The 21,637-nt window shown below is 31.1% G+C and overlaps 1 protein-coding gene across 5 annotated transcripts in view; it reads left to right on the top strand.

Moving 5' to 3' along the window:
• LOC143250859 (uncharacterized) overlaps window positions 1–21,597 on the top strand; it is a 33,332-nt gene extending 11,735 nt beyond the window's left edge. For 4 of the 5 annotated variants that reach the window (XM_076501969.1, XM_076501972.1, XM_076501970.1 and 1 more), the window contains exons 2-4: window positions 3,596–3,729; window positions 9,130–9,261; window positions 21,336–21,597. In XM_076501969.1, coding sequence (XP_076358084.1) covers window positions 3,596–3,729; window positions 9,130–9,261; window positions 21,336–21,398 — 329 coding nt within the window. In that variant the 3' untranslated portion in view covers window positions 21,399–21,597. Of the gene's footprint in view, window positions 1–3,595; window positions 3,730–9,129; window positions 9,262–13,677; window positions 14,025–21,335 lie in introns of those variants that run through there. The other variant, XM_076501971.1, reaches the window with a different exon arrangement.
• Window positions 21,598–21,637: the final 40 nt, after the last annotated feature.

Consider the following 21,637-nt stretch of genomic DNA (forward strand, 5'->3'; position numbering starts at 1 on the left):
TATCAATAGTTTGGAGCTATTTATCAAAGTATGTTTCTTTCCTCCATCGTCTGAGAGGGATGGTGGTTATGGTCAATTCTGACAACTCTGCAGTAATCTCAACATTATCAAGAAGGAAGTATCAAATCTAGGTCCATTTGTTTTTGAACTATGAAGTTCATTATCTGAGCCCACTATGTGTGTTCTCAGAAAAATAATCTCCCTCATTCAAACCACTTTGTATTTACTTCTCTTGGTGGCTCAGCCTTGGTTCCCTCTTTTGGAGGCATCTACAGTTATATGTTTTGCTCTTCCTTTTTCTTCTTCTCTCATTTATCAATCTCATTAGGATGTCTTTCATTTTGTTATGATCCTTTCATATTTCTTTCTCACCATACCTGTCTTGTGCCTGATTGGGATCTCATTGTCCATCCTTCTTGCCTTTTCCAACCTCTCTTTGCCCTTTATGAGCTTACCCTCTAGATCTGTTTCATTCTCCTCCTGGTTTGCAGTTGTAGGGCAGATCTTTTGTGACTGATGTTTCCTGCATCCTTTCTTACAGTACGTGTATTAGGCTATACTCAACAATTCTTTCTTTCCTGAGAACTTCACTACTTGTTAGGATGATTCTGCCTTTGCTCCCTTTTCCATCCCTTCCATTTCTCATATTTATTCTAGGTCTGTCCTAGATTGCTATCTGTATTTTTGGGGGATCTGCAGTGCTATGTGGCTCATAGATCTTCCTTTCATATTTCCTTTTCCTGTTTATTTATTCCCTGGAACCTTTTTTTGTCACATAATCTTTTCCCCCATCACTCTTAAAGGTTGGGTCCTTTAGCTTATGATGTTTTCCTAGTCTATCCTTTCTTCAGAATGGTGTCATCTTTATCACATCATGTTTTTTTCAGATTTGATCTATTACCATGTTTCAAGCAGTTTTCATCTTCTTCTGGGGAAGATTATTCAGTCTGAAATGTAAACTATTCACCGTGCCATTGTTGCTTATTACCTACGCCATTTGGTTATGTCCTCCTTTGATGGATAGTGTCTGAGCAGCCTGTACAATTCTGTCCTTCTTTGATGGATGCTTCCTACAATGATCTCTCATTTAATCTTTTTTTTTTATACTGGTCCTTCAACCTACTTATTGTGGGAATCTAGCTATTGTGTTAGAGCAGACAAGCATTTTATCAGAGTTATAATTTTTTTACACTGAAAATAGATTTCTGATAGATACTTCCTTTCATACACTTCCCATCCTTCCTCCCCACTTCCAGAGTTCTTCTATTTCTTCTGAGCCTAATTTCATAAAGTAGTACAGAGGGAGCCAGCTACTCTAGGAGAAAGTGTCTTGCTTATATGTGGTAGAGGGTTGTTGCATGCTCTGTGAATGCTAAATGAACAGCTTGAGCGTATGATGTATGAATACTAGTGCATGGGAAAAAATTATTTTTAGTGTGTTTAAAAGGGCAGTGGAAGATTGTGAAAAGTGTGAGAAGTAAAAATCTATCAGTAATTATTTTTAGTGTGTTTAAAAGGGCAGTGGAAGATTGTGAAAAGTGTGAGAAGTAAGAATCTATCAGTAATTATTTTTAGTGTGTTTGAAAGGGCAGTGGAAGATTGTGAAAAGTGTGAGAAGTAAGAACCTATCAGTAATTATTTTTAGTGTAAGAAAATCATAATTTTCTGTAAAAACTGTACTGTTTAATGATTATTAATTTTAGTTATTCATGAGTATTATTTATGTTTGCATAAAAGTTTCTAGTGCATTATATTTTGTTTTTAAATGTAAGCATAATTAGTTAATCCACTCTTCTTTCATCTATTGATGTTGCTCTAAGTTTGTCCATATGAACATTTATTTCTTTCACCATCAACAGAATTGGCAATAGCTGACGAATAAATGTTTTTTTTCTTTAAGAATAGGGATAATTTTCTATTTCTATGAATACAAAATAAAACAAATTTCTACTGCTGTATTCTTTGGCATATTGATATCTCTAAATTTCTGATTTATAGCAAGCATATGATATACCCTGTAGAATAAAATCTAAGAGGAGTTTTTTGAAACCCAAGTTACTCTTTATTGAATCCTTAATAAATACACTTAAGTGACTATGTAACCATGACAGTGGTTGATATTCAGTTGCAATAGTTTTATTCTAAGTGCTTAAAAGTTTCAGTATTTGTAGTTAATGCATTATCCAGTATCTTTGTGTGTTAAAGATAAAATATAGTAGAAGAAGACAATGAATTAGTGTTTTAGACATAATTGTTCTTTAAGAAAAAAAAACATTTGGTGAAAAGATATGTAATGTGCCAAAGTCTAGAAATGTGTATTTATTGTTATTTTACCCAAAGTGAGTTCTGTGAATTATTTGTAGACAAGTCAACTAGGCAAACATTTCTCTTAATATTAAAAATGTATGAGATAGTCTACTATATGTACAAAAGAGAAAGTTAGAAGAGGTGTGGCATTCTTAGGTGAGTCTGATTTCTGTAAAAGTATTATACAAGTGAACTAACTAAATTTTATAACAGGAGGATCAATCAGGAAAAGTGTAGAATAATCTGAATGTAGTTAAACAACATAGCTTTATGCTAAGAAAACAGATATGCATAGACACTCAATAACCACCTTATGCAGTAAATGTTTGGTATACATGTATGAATCTTCCATAAAAATAACATCCTTCAGTAAATTCTTAATAAGAGTATAACAACGGTGCATGATTAATCAATAAGACAACTATCAAAATAATAAAAAATACACAGTTTATAAACTAAAACAGAGAAATGCATTCCAACATAAAAATAGAACGTATCAGTTAAAAATCTTCCTATAAATTTATTCATCAGTAAGAGCAATTGGTATTTTTTTTTCAGTATTGATAATTATTTTAAATTATCTCTTTGTGAAAGTATGTAATTTATGTACATTAAATGCCAACACTTATAATTGAAAATATCAGTTATCTAGGACTGGTATAAGCATTTGATTAATGTCAATATATCTTCTTAAATGCTGCCTTATGTGATGCACTACATGCAATATTTCTATTAAAATGTAGAAGAGTGAAAACTGCAATAATTCAGTTAATCATGAAGTAATATTTCTTATTGGCATTTAACTGCTAGAGTTGTTGATACAAACTTAAAAGAGTTATTTTTATATGGAATAACTCTTATATCAGCTTTATTATTATTGTGCCCATTAATTTAGACATTTTGTTTTCTAACTGTCTTGGTATTTCTGTGCTGCATTTACTCTATAAGTTTGGGGTGGTTTGTAGCTAAAGTTCATAAAGGAATAGTACATTGCTTACTGATAATTCATGTAAATTTTGGAGGTGAGAGTTTATATAAAGGATAAACTAGGACTTAACTCAGGATTATTCATAAATGTATATTAGTTTTGAATATTATTAACCTTCTCTATTGTCTATCAAAAAATGTAGAATTATGAAGTCTTTATTGAGATAAGCAGTTTTTTAATATAGTATAAAAATTTTAGTCATGTTTTATTTAGGTATTTTTTAGTATAAAGTTCTGGTCAAAATGTTTAAATTTAAGTGGTATTGGAAAGAGCTATACATTAATATTTGTTTTTAAATAGACATTAAGATGAATGTGTCTTCAATGGTACAGAAAAATGCATTCAAAACTCAACAAGTTCTCCCATGCTCTAGTTCAAGTAAGCATCACAAGTTTCCTTCAACGAACCCTAAAATGATTTACAGAAATGAGATGGTAAGTTCAGTCTTTATAATCCATATAGTACAATATTATGCTTATGTCAAAAACATGTTAAGAGTTTAGTGAGTTCTATGTGTAGGGTTGCTTTAACAAACTGTAGAATACCATACAAATAAAAGAAGCACATGAAATATGAAACATATTAAAGTACATTTGTTTGAATTAGCCAATGGTGAAAGGAACAGTAAAATGCTTTTGGCAAAATTTTGCAAAAAAAAAAGTTGTTCTTAATTGTATATAAAATACAACCTTTATATTTTGTTTAATATGACATTTTAAAGCTGGTCAAACTGGCAAATTATTAAAATCTAAAAATAATAATTTCTGATAGAATATGATATGCTTCAGATATATGTGTTTTTGTTTATTTGCTTTTTAATCTGTTTTCTTTATCAAAAGTGTAGTTTGAACAGCTACTACATAGTTCTGTACTAATTCTTATTTGTAATTATTTTGTTTCATTGGTACATCTTAGAGTAAGGTAATAACTGATTTGGCAATATAATTTCAGTTTGTTTAAGCGCTTTTCTCAGAATATGTTTTTTCTGAGAATGGAAGTTTTTGTGTATTATATATCTCAAAAAAATAGTTTTAAACTGATTGAAAAAACAACAAACTATTACATCTCTTAAGTGAAAGTAGTATATACAATTTGCAAAAATGTTTTTATATTTGTATATATTTCTTCTGGTTTTATTTAGTTAAGTCTGATTTATTATATATATATATTATCTTTTTAATTTGTTTAACATGATTACGTGAATACAGTATTTCTTACATAATTAACATATGTCCATGTAGTCAGTGATTAATTACACAATCATTGCATGATCAAGATTTGACTTGCAATATGGTACATTACCTCTTTTGCATAAATAGCTATTCTCAATCAGTGCTGCCCTCTATATGCAAACATGCTAATTATCATTTCCCAACAGTCCACCAATGAGAATGCAATACATTCTTTTGATTCATGTGACTCCCTCTGTTGAATTCTACCAAACAATAACTTTCATTTGGCAGGACTCCTATCAAGACATTTTTCTTTGGTTCTCTTTAATTCATATTTGTGGCTTTTAATAGTTTTATTTTTGAGGTGGAATTTCTTCATTAATTTTTTTTTTTATTTTTATATCATGGAATAATTTTCCAGTGAACTCATTTTTTTGTCTTTGTTTTGTTTCTTCTCACTCAAGTTTTTACCCATCAAACACTTTTGTTTCATTTATACATCAACTATAACTTCTGAGGTTAATGTTACCATTTTGGGTATCATACTTCCTACTAGCACTATCTCACAGGCTGCAGGTGGAGGAGACTTGATGGATTTATCTGTGATTATCTACTGCGAGATTGATTGTTATACAAGTTATCCTTCTTCTGAACTGTTCAGGTCAATGAGATTTTGATAGCTTTTTTCCACCGTGATATTTTGCAATGTCTTCCTATAACCCATCTGCAGAATCAGCTGGACATAAATATGGCATTTTTAGATCTGATTTCTCAGATATGTGATGTTTTGTCCATTTACCTGGTTTATTATGATCTCAATTCTCTGTTCATGATACCTCTTCAGAATATGGTATTCTCACCCTTCCTGGATGTTAGGGTTCATACTGAGAGTGTCTGCATTCCTCTTTTTCCATGGGCTACAGATCAATTGGCATTAGCATAAAGTTAAACTGACTGTTTATTTCTTGACTTTCAGCAGTTAGAATCAATTTTAGCCCCATAGGGGGAGGTCCATGATTTTCTTGTGCACTTATTCCATGCCTGGTTTCCCCTTCTTTATCATACACTTAATTTCATTCTGTAATATTTACTGAATATAAATCTACTTTTTAAGGTGATTCACAGAGATTCTGAGGGTTTTTTGAGGGAAAGCCTCTCCCTAATTACTTCTATGTTGATTGATCTGTTTTGAGGGAAAGCCTCTCCCTAATTACTTCTGTGTTGATTGATCTGTTTTGAGGGAAAGCCTCTCCCTAATTACTTCTGTGTTGATTGATCTGTTTTGAGGGAAAGCCTCTCCCTAATTACTTCTGTGTTGATTGATCTGTTTTGAAGGAAAGCCTCTCCCTAATTACTTCTGTGTTGATTGATTTGTTTTGAGGGAAAGCCTCTCCCTAATTACTTCTGTGTTGATTGATCTGTTTTGAGGGAAAGCCTCTCCCTAATTACTCTTATGTTGATTGATCTGTTTTGAGGGAAAGCCTCTCCCTAATTACTTCTGTGTTGATTGATCTGTTTTGAGGGAAAGCATCTCCCTAATTACTTCTCTGTTGATTGATCTGTTTTGAGGGAAATCCTCTCCCTAATTACTTCTGTGTTGATTGATCTGTTTTGAGGGAAAGCCTATCCCTAATTACTTCTGTGTTGATTGATCTGTTTTGAGGGAAAACCTCTCCCTAATTACTTCTATGTTGATTGATCTGTTTTGAGGAAAACCTCTCCCTAATTACTTCTATGTTGATTGATCTGTTTTGAGGAAAGCCTCTCCCTAATTACTTCTATGTTGATTGATCTGTTTTGAGGAAAGCCTCTCCCTAGTAGTTCTATGTTGATTGATCTGTTTTGAGGAGAGCCTCCCCTAATTACTTCTGTGTTGATTGATCTGTTTTGAGGAAAGCCTCTCCCTAATTACTTCTGTGTTGATTGATCTGTTTTGAGGGAAAGCCTCTCCCTAATTAGTTCTGTGTTGATTGATCTGTTTTGAGGGAAAGCCTCTCCCTAATTAGTTCTGTGTTGATTGATCTGTTTTGAGGGAAAGCCTCTCCCTAATTACTTCTGTGTTGATTGATTTGTCATCTTAAGCTCTTGCTTTACATACATGGTTTCTCTGTTGTTGTGTTCTCCTGAGTCAAGATGCAGCCTTGAAATTCTTCAAATAAAAAACAGTATTTTTAACCTTAATATGAAAATCACTTTACATTTGGAAAAGCCAACACTTTGATTATATATATTCATGAAGAAGGTATCAGTGAAAACAATTAAAATTCTGATTTTTTGTGTACAAAACACTTGTAATGTTTGTTGAATGCTTGGTAGGTTTTCTGAAGATATATAGAAGTTGTTTCAAAATGGTGTGCCATTCCAGCTGTATCATGAGATTTTGTAAATGTATGGCATCAAGTATGCTTTTTCAACTGTGTAAAATAATAAAGTTTATTTAGGCTAATGTGGCCTTATTATTGAATTGAGAGAATTTTACTTTATTAAAAATAGCTCCATATTAGTGTATTTCATGTTTTTAATCAGAAAAACTGTCCTTTTTTATGTTGGGAGTCAGAGGAGTTTGCTGCAAAGTTAACATTATTTTCCTAGTGTGCTATGAGTAAAAAATATGTGGGACCCACTGATATAAAGCACTTATTAAAAGCTATAGTATGGAAACTATGATCAGGACCTCAGCAGTGATCAATGTCATTTGTGGGCCTGTCCCACTGTAACTCTTTCTAAGTATGATCAACCCTCAAAAGTAGTAAAGCCCTGGAAAGCTTTTCTTAGGGTTTGGGGCTTAATGTGCCAACATGTTGCACTCTTCAATAGAACAGAGTTGAAAAGGTTGAAGCCAGTGCTGCTCCCTACACATCTAGTGGTGCATCCAATAGAACTTTGAACTCTGGCTGGTTGAAGAAAGAAATTGGCAGAATGGCTGTGAATTAACCCTTAAACAATAAAACTTTGGGTTGAATGTATGTTCAGGTGAATTCCAGTTAGTCAGACATTCTGCTAGGTGTATTGGTTGAAAAATGTCAGTTACTACCATAACCTGTTTTAAAATCTGACACAAATGCAGTCCTAATAGTATATCTAAGTCAAACAACATTGCAGTTGGCTTGGTATATACACATATCCTGTATTACTTGCAAAAGATGTGTACCTGCTATCTGTAGATTTACCAATTCTCAGATGTTATTGAGTCTCTGCTTGATTAATATTTTTAATTACTCATCTAGATCAGGGGAATGACTCTCTTATGAAATTATGGATGGCATCTCATGTCAGAAAGTTTATTTTATAGTTTGAAAATCAAATGTCTCATTGCTCTTTAAGTGACTAATTGCTTTTAATCACATGACCTGCCCAGCTTCTCAAATAAATAAAGCACCTATCATCTGATAGTTTAACATTAAGAGTCTCAACATCAGACGTCTGGTCAAGCCAAAGAACTTGTAATCTTTACTAAAAGTTTATCAAATGTTGTGAAGATGCACATGCTGTATCAAATGTTATAATGTGAATACTTAATGTGTGCAAGTATGTAGACAAGCTTGTATATTATACTGAGTCTGTTGTAAAAGGTTTAAACAACCTTTAGATCAATTTTCAGTTGCTTAATATGCCATCATAACATATGGTCAGTTCTCTTCATGGTTATTGGCTGAGGTTCACAAACTTGTTAGTTTGTATTTAACACTGGAAGTGTTAAGTTGACATGTGCTTTTTCATGACACCTGACATTTTACACAACTCTAAGAACACTTGGCTGCTTAAAGTAGTTACCTGATACATGTGGATCTCTTTGGGTGTTACAAACCATGCTTTCAAGTGATATGCCTACACATCATGTACAGACTGTGCCAATGTATCAAAGAACAGATAAGTCTAGGCCCACTTTGTGAAGTTGTCAATATTAAAAAAACGTAATCTTAGATATGTGTTTTCTATGTAATAAAGGTCAATTTGAGCTTATTAATTTGAAATTTTAGTTTTATAGACCCCTTCATTATACTGATGGGCTGTTTAATACAACAAGAAAGTAGTTTTGATACCTTAGTTTACAAATGTTTTATTTGATTTCTCCTTTTCCAGTTATTACCTTAAAAAGTGTGTATATATCCATAATGTCTTAGTTCAGTGTTTAAAAACCTAAATTTGATTAACATTGAGAAATATAGTTTTTAATAGTTGAGATCACATGTGATATTTATACAATTTATGTATCTAGTGTAGTTATTGTTGTTGTTTCAACTATAATACTAGTGGTATTATAGATGTTTTTCTTACATATTCCTGGTGAGAGAAAGCAAGAGTATTAGTGAACTGCAGCAAAAGTTAAATTGAGTTTTTCATTATCGTTTTCTGCAAATAGAGACTTGTGAGGAAATATTCCAAACAGCATTATCCCATTAGTAACGTGAAATTGAGCAATAATGAAGGCAGTGATAATGTTTGCATGATCTGGTGATCACATGTGATATATTTTGGTATCTGAGATTTAAAACATGGTTAAAAAATCAAACTTCTATTAGTGTATCCAAAATTTGATATGCTGGTAACACCCATTTCAACATTTAACTGTTTTTTCTATATTTCTTTTAGTTGTTCAGATGTGAACAAAATTGACAGTTTTGAATAAGATAACTAATGTAAATTCTTATTTATAAATAGAATAATCAGATAGACTGGTTAATTAGCCAGCAAACTTCATCAGTATCAGCACTGAGGTTGTCAGCCCTATTGAGCCAGTCAACTACCTATTGTAGAAGGAAATCAACGGTCAACTTTTTGACCCACAATGAGGTACATACAAATGTGTTTGAATAATTAACCTAACTTATTTGTTGTGAGTATATTTGTCTTTATGATTTTGTTATCTACTTATGTTTATATACCTTATATGTGCATTTACATGGTGATTCAGAAGTTAAGAAGGCAAATAATTCAGAATTACAGAGTTACAGATAAATAATTGTTAGAAAAGTCAAATACTCCTGCAAAACACAAATACAACACCGTTAAGCAAAGAATGAACTGATTGCAGACAATAAAGGGAAACAAGAAAAATAAATTAATTTGTTAACACAAATACAAACTTCTGTTATCTAAACTAATCAAGATCTATATTCTCTAGCTGCTAAGGTTGACAAGAGAAACAATATCTAGAACATTCAAGAATTAATATCAACTTCTGATCAAAGCAAGCTACCTACATAAATCAGAACTAAATTTTTCTATAAGAGACAAATTTGGACAACTTTCTCTCTCACTACAGGCTCAATCCACTTGACTGATCTCTTTGTATTTGTTTAAAGTCTTTATAGGTTTAATACTTCTAACTCTCAATATAGTTTGTATATCTTTACAAAATCTGGCAGTCATTCAGAAAACATTATAAGTCTTTCATGTACCAATCAAATTATGTATTTTTAGTGAAGTATTTTTAGTAAACTAAAATAAGGATTTGTTCATAAATAATGAGTATTTATTTTGAGTAAGTCCATGTGCAAAGAAATTTTCATGTTAAAATTACAAATACTTTGCTTCATTTAAAAAGATCTCAAATTTTCTTTGTGTAATCTCTAAAATATCCTAAGTACATTTCAAAGGTTTTTTAATTCAGTAAAACTTTATATTTCATTTATTTTTTCTGTCTTAAGTAAAACCAGGTTTTGACCACCATCATAACCACCAAAAAAAAATAAATCAAAATTATTCTCTTTCTTTCTTCCTTGAATGACATCAAATTGTGACATGAAACTACATTTGTTTATCCTAAGTAGCATGAAACTCACAACAGTAAACATTTATTTATAATCTAATCTCATTATTTTATTACCCTGTGAACCATATATAACTGTTATTCATGCTGTTATAAGCTGTAAGTCACTTAGAGCACATGCAGTTCACTTTATCAAATTACATTACTAGTATGCTGCTACAAGCTGCTGATGCTCTTGCCTTGTGAAACATTTTTATTACATTATTGTTATTTATTTTAACTAACCTAAAAACGTCCCTAATTTTACATTTTGTTATTCCTGGTAATAAATGAAGAATAGTCATGAGTAATAAGAAATAAAGTACTTACTCAAACTCTTTTGCTGTCGATCATCAGTGGAACTTAAGCCTTTTTTTTATAGTAATGCTCTAAATAAGTTTTTTTTAATTAAATAATATACCAAAGAACATAAACTAATAACATGCAAAAAACAGACAGTTTTCTCTAACAATCACAATTTTTCTTACTTTCTAACTATGCAACAAAAGCTGTTATAAATTCTTTCAAGCTAGCCATTGTAATTCCCATGGGAATCGAAGCTGTATTATGAGTTAAATTAATGTTTATTTATTAAGAACACAATGTAATACTGTACATCATTTGATGGATCAAAACCTTGACCTCTTGTTGGTTATAAGCAATATATAATTAAACGTAAGAGAGAACCATTAACAAATCCTGAAAAAGTTGGTGTGGCAGTAGGGGTCTGAGTTTTTATTCTATAGCTCTGTAACCGAACAAAATTAAAAGCTGTAAAAATAATGATTTGCCTGAACAATGAACATTCCATAATGAGTAATTTACATTTAATTTTATACTTTTTGAAGGATTGGTGGATAAAATTTGTCTTGTGTCACATAGGGAAAATTCAGGATTTTTTTAAATATTGCCTTGTAAAATTAAGAACTTGATGTATAATACTACTAAAACATGTGTTATAAACTAATATTTTATGCTATACCAATTGGTATAATGTAAACAAAAGGCATTCAATTTAGAATGTGAGACACTAAAACTTTGTGTCGTGTACTAAAGGATACCTGGGGTGAGACGGTTAAGTGGAGAATAAATTTAACACAAAAAATATAAATTTTTTTATTAACATGAAGACTGTTTTGTTATTTAAACTGACAGAGTTTAATGTTTTGTGGCTACCAGGGTTGACAAGAGAGAAAAAAATTAGAGCATTCAAGAGCAATTACTATTAACTTTTGGTCAAAGCAAGTTACTTACATAAAAGAGAACTAAATATATATATATATATCTAGTAAATAAATAGCTAAGTAAAGATAATGTTCCAAACTGTAGTACTTATAGCAATTAGAGTATGATCTGTACTCTTGCTGTTAATTATATTTTTGGTCTTAAACACAGTAATATCTCAAGAGATAAGCTGGCCCAGGAGACATAGAGTAAGGTCTGTATTAACTGACAGAACTGGCTTCATTTCTCTAGATAATCAAAGAACACTGGTTACATACTTCAACCCATGGTCTACATAAGTCTTAAGCCAAGAAATCAGTCGTACAAGTTTCTATATTTCATGTTTCAATAAGCTGTTTTTCAAGATTTTTACAGAAATGAGACTTAAAAACTCTAGTTACAGTATATTCTCTTTGTACACATAAAAGGATTAGCTTGTGTACCACTTTGAGATACCCAGTTAAATAAAATGTCATAACTACATTCAGAAACAGATAAAAAGGATTAGCTTGTGTACCACTCTGAGATACCCAGTTAAATAAAATGTCATAACTACATTCAGAAACAGATAAAAAGGATTAGCTTGTGTACCACTCTGAGATACCCAGTTAAATAAAATGTCATAACTACATTCAGAAACAGATAAAAGGATTAGCTTGTGTACCACTCTGAGATACCCAGTTAAATAAAATGTCATAACTACATTCAGAAATAGATAAAAGAATTAGCTTGTGTACCACTCTGAGATACCCAGTTAAATAAAATGTCATAACTACATTCAGAAACAGATAAAAAGGATTAGCTTGTGTACCACTCTGAGATACCCAGTTAAATAAAATATCATAACTACATTCAGAAATAGATAAAAGGATTAGCTTGTGTACCACTCTGAGATACCCAGTTAAAGAAAATGTCATAACTACATTCAGAAATAGATAAAAGAATTAGCTTGTGTACCACTCTGAGATACCCAGTTAAATAAAATGTCATAACTACATTCAGAAATAGATAAAAGGATTAGCTTGTGTACCACTCTGAGATACCCAGTTAAAGAAAATGTCATAACTACATTCAGAAACAGATAAAAAGGATTAGCTTGTGTACCACTCTGAGATACCCAGTTAAAGAAAATGTCATAACTACATTCAGAAATAGATAAAAGAATTAGCTTGTGTACCACTCTGAGATACCCAGTTAAATAAAATGTCATAACTACATTCAGAAATAGATAAAAGAATTAGCTTGTGTACTACTCTGATATATCCAGTTAAAGAAAATGTCATAACTACATTCACAAACAGAGTATAACTTCAGTAAAATATTTTCTGAAAAACATATGAATAATGATAATATTCTGTAATAATGAATTTATGACAATTTCAGTCATTATAGTGGTATACGAAATGAGATATTCAGGACTTATCCTGGGACAACATCATTGAAGGCATTTAAGGTCATGTGACTTGCATCTTTTGTAAATTTTGATAACATGCATTATGCTCCCAAAATTGTAATGGTAACAGTGTACACAATTGCAAATGACACATTTTAAACCAAACATTACCAAAATTGCTTTTAGAGATATACATATATCCCTTTCATCTTTTCTCGGTGTGCCACAGAAAATTTAAGTCTTATCATAACAAAAGTTATATGTCCCATAAACCTATGTGTGAAGTGGATACCATAAGTTTGCATGATCGTGTATTTGCATCTTTTAAGGGTGAATAAGTTTAAAAAGTATTAAAATAAAAAAAGAATCCTACATAAGGAAGCAGACAAGCATTGTGATATGCCTACTTGTAAATCATCTAAGTAATGGCACTGTGTTCAGTTGGATAATAAAAATATGATCCTACTATTGGAGCATCATTAGAAGGTCAGCTTGTATGCCAAATGGATTTCCAAATGATTCTCCTCCTTCGTATCAGGTAATGGGAAAATATTTATGTTAGAAGCTGCATACTACAAGCTTATTTAAAAATATGTAATATCTGATGGACCATGAATAGCAACTGGTATTTACAGTGAAGTTACCATATTGATATTTGCCATTTACAAGTAGCACTTTGAAAAAGCTGTTAAATGTTTGCCATCATTTTATAATACAGTACTGATGTCAAATAAATATGCATCCTCATTTGTTCTGATTTTTTTGTAAAATCTGTATTTTTTAATCTCAAAACTACATGTTGTAGTCTTTCATGTATTGCATCTGGAGCATTTCGTTTCAGTGATCAGCAGTAATCAGCTATCATGCTGATGTTCCATCTTCCCTGACACCTCTTCTCCATTTCCTTGATATCTTGATGAAGCTTTTCTACTTGTTCTTTGCTGACAGCACTGAGATTTTGAAGGAAATAATCACTATATGAGTGTAAGAATTGAACATTCAGACTTACGTTACAACACAAATCTTTGAATTTATCAAGCATATTGTTGACAATATCTTTGAAATTTGGGTCCTTGTTGCTTCTTAAAAGTTTGACAGTAATATCTTTAAAGGCAATTCACATTTCTTTTTCAACTTAATGCATTGTCCTTTTGAAGTCTTCATTCAAATTTAATTTCCTAATGCAGTCTAGAGGCCTAACAAAAATTTACTTTAAATATATTGCCATAGTGATATATAAATAATAATGAAAAGAAAAAAAAAATGTCAAAGTGCATACACAAACAAATACTATCCAGAAATGAGAAATGACATGTCATGTGGCCTGGTAGCTGTTTATGTACTGGAAGTGTTTGTCATAAGTTCTAGAATAATTGATAAAACTTTCACATTGTGATTGGTCTTGAGAAATTTATGGCCTGTTGTTGTTAACAGTCTACGCATAACAAAATGTGACCCAATTTAAATGAAAATGATTCATTTATGTAGAAGTACATATGATGTTTTGTGAAAAACCTGTGTGTAAACAAATAAAATCTATATCACTTTTGGATTCAGTATACAGGAATTAGTGTAGAACATGTAAAAATGTCAAAACAATAAAGCTATCCTAAGGGTGGCCAGGTGGTTAAGGCATTCAACTTGTAATCTGAGGATCATAGGTTCAAATCCCCATCACACCAAACATACTTGCCCTTTCTGCTATGGGGATATTATAATGTTATTGTCAATCCCACTATTCATTGGTAAAAGAGTGGCCCAAAAGATGGTGTGGGTGGTGATGACTAGTTGCCTTCCCTCTAGCCTTACACTGCTAACTTAGGGATCACTATTACAGATAGCCCTTGTGTGGCTTTGCACAAAATTCAAAAAGGAACCATCCTAAGCCAGTATTATTGAGGTATTTTGACCCTTTTGCCCCAGGTATTCTTTACTGAACATGGCAGAATTTGTGTCTTATGTTTAAAATTTTATTATACTACTTTTGTTTGCGTTATACCAATTAATATGGCTTAAGCACTTTGCTAATAATCCATATTTTAATAGTATGTACGTTTTATGTACTTAACTATATAAGGAAATATTTTTAAAAATTCTGAACTTCCCTAGTTTTACACAGTAACACATTTTATCTAGGCAGCATGTCTATTTTATCCATCATCCCCTCAAAATGTACAAAATTCCTCTCTATAATAATATCATTGTTCAGACAAGCCATAATTTTTATAGCCTTGAATTTTGTTTGGCTATAGAACTATAAATAGAAAATCACACATCTGCTGCCAAACTTACCTGTCACATCCTGTCTTTCAGGCTTTGTTAATAGTTTTCTTTTACATTTAATTATATCTTACCTAAAGTCAATAGACAGTCAGAAGTTTCGTCTATCAATTGACATATTATATAACTTCATGTTCTGAATAGATAAGTGTCAATCTCACTCAGTGTACAAGCTTCATTCCCATGGAAAAATTAATGACTAACTTGGATGAATTTGTAATGGCTCTTTTCACATAGTCAGAATGCCAGAAAAATTTTAAGAGTTAAGGGAAATTGCTTTATTTTACATGTTATTAGTCTGTGTTTTTTGGTGTTTATTTAATTAAATAAAAATTATTAATGCATTACTACCATTAGTATAAAATACATAGGCATAGTCAACAACCAACAGCAAGAAAAAAAGATGGAGTATTGGGTAAGTAAGTTATTTTTTGTTTTCCATGTTTATTCTTTATTTATTACTATAAAAATAACTAAAATGTAAAAATAAGGATCTTTTTAAGCTAGTTAAGATTACATTAGATAAATGATGTAATAAAAAATGTTTCACCAGACATGCAAACCAGTGCCTTGTAGTAGCATAATGTGAGCTGCATGTGCCACGAGTGATTTACAACTTATTATGGAGTGGATAGTAATTAGACATAGTTAAAAGGACAATAATACAAAATGTAGTTATAAATAGATGTATACTCTTGTGAGATTCAAGCTACTTATAATAAACTAATGTAGTTTTGTGTTACAATTTGAAGCTATTCTAGAAAGAATAAAAATGGTAATTTAGATCTATTTCAGTTTCAGTTTTTTATGGTTAAAAAGTCAATGAAATTGACCAATCTTATTTTGAGTTAAGGTAGATAAGATATAAAGTTTTATTTAAAAAGAAATGTTTTAACTGTTTAGGAAGTTTTATAAATTACACAAAGGAAATTCGAGATTTTTAAGATGAGGAAACTTTTTTTTTCTTAACATTAAAAGAACTTTGTACATGGACTATTAAAAACGAACACTCAGTATATTCATGGACAAATCTTTATTTTAGTTTATTAAAAGTAATCTACTAAAAATATATTTTTTGTTATGTAAAAAGACTTGCAGTGTTAATTGAAAGACTGTCAAATTATGTGAAGATAAACACTGTACTGAAAGTTAGAAATATTAAGTCTGTAAAGACTTTAAATGAGTACAGAGAGGTCAAGTGGTCAGTCAAATTGACTGAGCCTGTGTTAAGAGAGTTGATAGATCCTTTCAAAATGTTGCTACCTCTTCTCATCCAAAGCTGTTTCTTTCCTTGTTTGCCCTCAAAATTTTGCTAAAACTTTTTGCTAACAGTGCACCACTTTTTTAACACCCCTTCATTTATATGCCTTTTCAGAACACGTGCTGATCTTGTTACTATTTTCCACCAATGATACTGCACCATCTGTACCAGTGCAGCTTGCTTTCTCTACTATTTTAGCACACTCCTTACTTTCTATATTGGCATTCTAGTGTATAGATATGTTTAAATTGTTCTCTGTGTAATTACAATTTGTGATGGATCATAAATTTATATCAGTTTCAACTTTAAGTTTCGATATTATTTGTTTCTACTTGCCTGTTTAAGAAATGTTTCTGCTTTCCAAATTTTCTCATTGTATTTAAGATGTAATATGGCTTTAGTAGATGAGGATTCTGAAATGAGTCTCCAAACCTTGGACATTTCTGATGAAGTACAGGCTTTAAGTTTACAAGATGTTTGTGTCTTATGGTCAGCAGATAATTTCTTCCTTCCAAGCTACAATTTGTTTGCGAGGAAGAATGTAAAAACTATATGAAAATTTCTTTGTATGACACTTTCCACTTGTTACTGAGCCTCTATGTAATCTGCTGGTTTAGGTATTGTTATTTTCCTGAGGAGATCTATGGTAAATTTTTCAGTTTGTATTCTTCACTTCATGTAGGTATACCTATATTTAGCAAATTTATGCATGCTCGTATGGATGAACCTTAATATGTGCACTATATAGCTTAGGCCTTTCATTTTCTTTCTTGCTCAGTAGTTGGTGAAATAGATTTTTATAATTATTTTATTGTATAAGGTACTTTAGTTTAATTGTTACATTGTTTAATTTTTTGTATATGTACTAGTTTTGCACATTCCTTACTGTACATTAAGCTAGTTTTGAGGATTTGTTATTTTTATTTACCAGATATGTTGTGTCTAAGTTCCTTTCTTTAGCACTAGTCATGTTTTTTCGAGTCGCTTTTACTTTCATATCCTTTGTTTTATAGTTTCTTTGGGTGGAGTTGTGTGTTTGATGTTTAGGGTCTTTTATCTTCCAAGTTCTTTTAGTGGTTTTGTATTTTAATCGTTTTATGTTTTAGGTCAAATTTTTTATACATCTTTGTTATTTTTATGTATTTTGTAGACTATAGATTACTGGTAGCTTTATTAAACCAGTTATTTTGCTTGCATTTATTTTAAAATTTTATTTTTCAATTAATCTTCATTTTAATTTTATAATCTCAATAATTATTTTACTGCATATGAATACCTAAAATCAGTTTACTTTTCTGAAATATATTTGAAGACTTGGATTTTTTTATTGTATGTTAAAACACTTTCTTGCTGAAAGTGACTTGCGAATTTTCCCGAGTTTTTCTCTCCTGTAAAATGGTTATTTGATGCTACTTTCTATCTAATAGAAGTGAAGTTTCTTAAAGTTAAAAACTGCAGTCCTTACAACAAACGCCTCAGGTAAAACATGGACTTTAGTAGTTAAGGCAAAGTTTTTCAAAAGTAGGGCCTTAGTAGGTAATAATAGGGATAATTTAGATTTCATAGAGAGCTTACCAGCATGTTTTTATACAACTACCTACTTTTGTCATTAAAACATCAAGAATTGCACCAAAACATAACACTTAAGCTGATTTGTAAGACAGTCTTCACTGATTAGAAATAAATTAAATCCGTGTGCTTATCTCCTTGTGCATGTTTCAAAAGTTGCTGTTTGCTGCATAAACAACAGAAACTGTGAAATTGATCACTTGGTAATGGCTGACACTAGCTTGACCATTATTGTCTATGTAGGTTAACTGTTGATGCTAGGATAGCATTTTCCAATGTTGTATAGTTTTCTGCATTATCATGGAAATATAAAACTTGTTAAAGAGGTTCTTTCAAGCACACATGGCTATGGGACAAAGTGTGTAGATAATACATCACTAAATGTATGTATTTTAGATTAATATTAATTTTACACTGATCTAACAACATGCACTTGGTGTTACATTGTCTGTGGAGTTTTGTGATAATATAACATACCTAAACCTTTCAGGAAAAGTTTGGACTTTAATACTTAGGGTAGGATTTTCAACAACAAAAAGTTTGTTAAGCTGTTTAAAACCATGACTGACAGAGACATAAACATTCTTGTAAACAGAAGTAAAACAACATGCAGTTTATGTAAACAGTAACCATGACAAGAAATGCAACATAACAAAAGCTTGTGCACATATTTCAGCTTGAAAACTCATAATATATTGAGGTAAAGGAGTATCTGATTGTCTCTCAGTTATTCTGTATTGGGTTTTAAGGTTATGTTTACTCTAAAGTCACTTACCAGAAAATAGAGAAAACAGTTTTCTCATTCTGCAAAGGGAAGTTGGTGATTCTAATGCCACCAGTTCCTCAAACTCTTTACTTTCTTAAGTTAATAACGTGAGCAGTTAGACTATTCACAATACAGCTACATGTGTTTTTTGCAACAAGTTTTATATTTCTGAAGTTAAACCGAATATAAAGAAAAGTAGGAAAGTGGAATGCACTTAGAGGTCTGTATTTGTTATGGTTATTCGTAAGTCAAAAACTTAACATTTTTATCTGTGAACATATATTTTTTCATATAATGGTGATTTTGACATAGCAGATATTACTAAGCTAAATTATAACCTCTTCCTTTAATATTTTAATTGGCGAGATCAGATATAAATCCCAATCAAATTAATTTTCCAAGACTCAGAGTCTCAAACACAGAGTAAACATGCTATGACTGTGCATCTAACATACCATTATAATTCATACAGAACTGGAAAAATATACTGTTGGAAATGTAGGCCTATCATAACTCAGTTATCATTCATTGTGTCAGTAGCAAGTTTACAGGTTTGTAATGCTAAGATCTAGGACTTGATACTGTGTGGTGGACAGAATATAGATAGCTTATTTTGTAGCTTGATACTGTGTGGTGGACAGAATATAGATAGCTTATTTTGTAGCTTGATACTGTGTGGTGGACAGAATATAGATAGCTTATTTTGTAGCTTTGCACTAAAAAAAAAATGTAGTTACCATTAAAAAGCTTTTTAGCCCAAGAAAACAAAGTGTACTTTCCAAATTCGTTTTCCCCATTTATTGAAAACTGGATGTAAAGAGTGAATTTAACACCCATTTATCATGAAACTGGTTTAAAATGAAAACAAAACCATAGTTTTCAATACTTTTGCATTTCTGAAAGCACCGAAACTTTTGTTTTTTTATTTTGTCAACATCTATATGAATTCACTGTTTTATACCTCCTAAATGTCTTGGCAGCAAGTAATAGATGTATTAATAATTTTCATCTTATGACAAGAATATGTGTTTTATTGTATAAATTAAAATTGTGGAAATAGTTAAAGTAAGTAATGACAAAACCAAGATAGAGCATGTGGTATTTAAAAGCAGTTATACAATTGTAACTTCTGTTATTGTGATGTTTTAAAATCATATTACTGTGGTAATATTTTTATAGTAATTGTTTACATTACACTTAATAAATTTACTAAATTTCTATGAAAATTACATTTCACCAAAGTTTTTCTTTGTAAGACCCAATTATGTATAAAAAACATACATTATAATCTGCACCATATTTATTATTATATACTCAGGTGTCAAAATATGTGTATGCCATTAATAATAGAATAGATAGCAAATATTATATTGTAGTTAGTGCTATATACTTTAAAGTGATTGTTGATTAAGAAAATAGAATAAATATAATTTAAATTTCAGCAAAGATACAATCAATTATATGACTAATCTTTGTTATAGCCCATAACCAAAAATGCATTATACTATGTTTATTACAAAGGGATTACATAAAAATTTGTGTACTTTTATATGTAACTGTGTAAATAAAATATATTGTTGTATTGGCATAATTTTTACTTAAGATTTGATATTTCAGATTTTTGGCTGACCACTATACTTAAGACTTCCACCTAATTTCTTGTGTTATATGTGATATAGCTGCATTATAGCATGCAAACATCTTTCACCAATAGAAGTGCAACACACCCTCCTAGTGTAACTATTATTTTATACCATACAATCATTACTTTTTCATCTACCTTCCTCTTTTCATCCTGGAATTATTTCTCAACTTTTAATGGTTGTTCACTCCAGGTTCTTGGAAAACCAAGGTTAATGTCTCAGATGATTACCTCCATGTTCCTATTTTGCCAGCATCCAGATGTTACCTTCAGTTTGTCCAAGAGGGTAGGATGTTTCAATTCTGCACTCTTCCATTTGGGTCTGGCATTGGCTCCTGATAATTTCTCCTCACAGAATCAGAGCTTTCGCTCATCATATTAATGACATAAGACAGTAATATTACCATTACATAGATAACTAGGTTCTTTTCCACCAGGCCTCTCAACACCATATTCATCTCCTACTTCAAGAGGCAGCATGTTTGGTATGACTCATAAAATTGGAAAAGTGACATCTTGTCTCCACTCAATGCCTTAATCATTTGGGGGCATTTCTCAACTCCCACCTCAACAAGTTCCAGCTTTTCTTCATTTGTTGGACATGAAATGCTCGATTTCTAAAGTCAAAACTTCTCTGAATACAAGTGAGGTTCTCTCTCTCTCTTTTAGAAACTTGAGCTTCCATGAAAGTTTTAATTCTTTAGGATCATGCACACATGCAATATTTTCAGTAGGTGTTACATAAACAATGGAATCTCTTTGGGATCCTTAGGAATCCACCATCCTCTCTTTCTGTAAGTTGACTTAGCCTCTCATGTCCTGGGCACTCTTTAAGTTGTGACCTATAGTACAGAGGTAGGAGGATGTGTCACATGCTACAGTACAGTTATACCACCTATACACGTGAAGTTAAGTAGGAGACTCAAGGCTTATTGGAATTACTATATTTTTGTAGGAAGCTAATATTCAATTATTCTTTAGTCCAGACAGGTTGAACAGCTTTTAAAAGATGAAAACAACTTCAACATTAACAGACGGATATAAAGGAAGATTAGAGACATTTGTTTTCAAAATGGATGCATGTGTTTGGAATGAAATTTATACAAACTAAAAGTTGACTGTTATTATTACTTATCTATAAATGACTTTGAACGTTCGATCGAGTTCTTTTTCAAATTATGTTTTATTGACGATGTTCATGATTGTTGAAATAAACACAAAACGTAGAAAAATATAATTTTACAATTCTGCTGTATTTTATCATTTGAATTTTATACAAGTTT

The sequence above is a fragment of the Tachypleus tridentatus genome, chromosome 5 (assembly GCF_004210375.1).
Source record: "Tachypleus tridentatus isolate NWPU-2018 chromosome 5, ASM421037v1, whole genome shotgun sequence".
Lineage (NCBI taxonomy): Eukaryota > Metazoa > Arthropoda > Merostomata > Xiphosura > Limulidae > Tachypleus > Tachypleus tridentatus.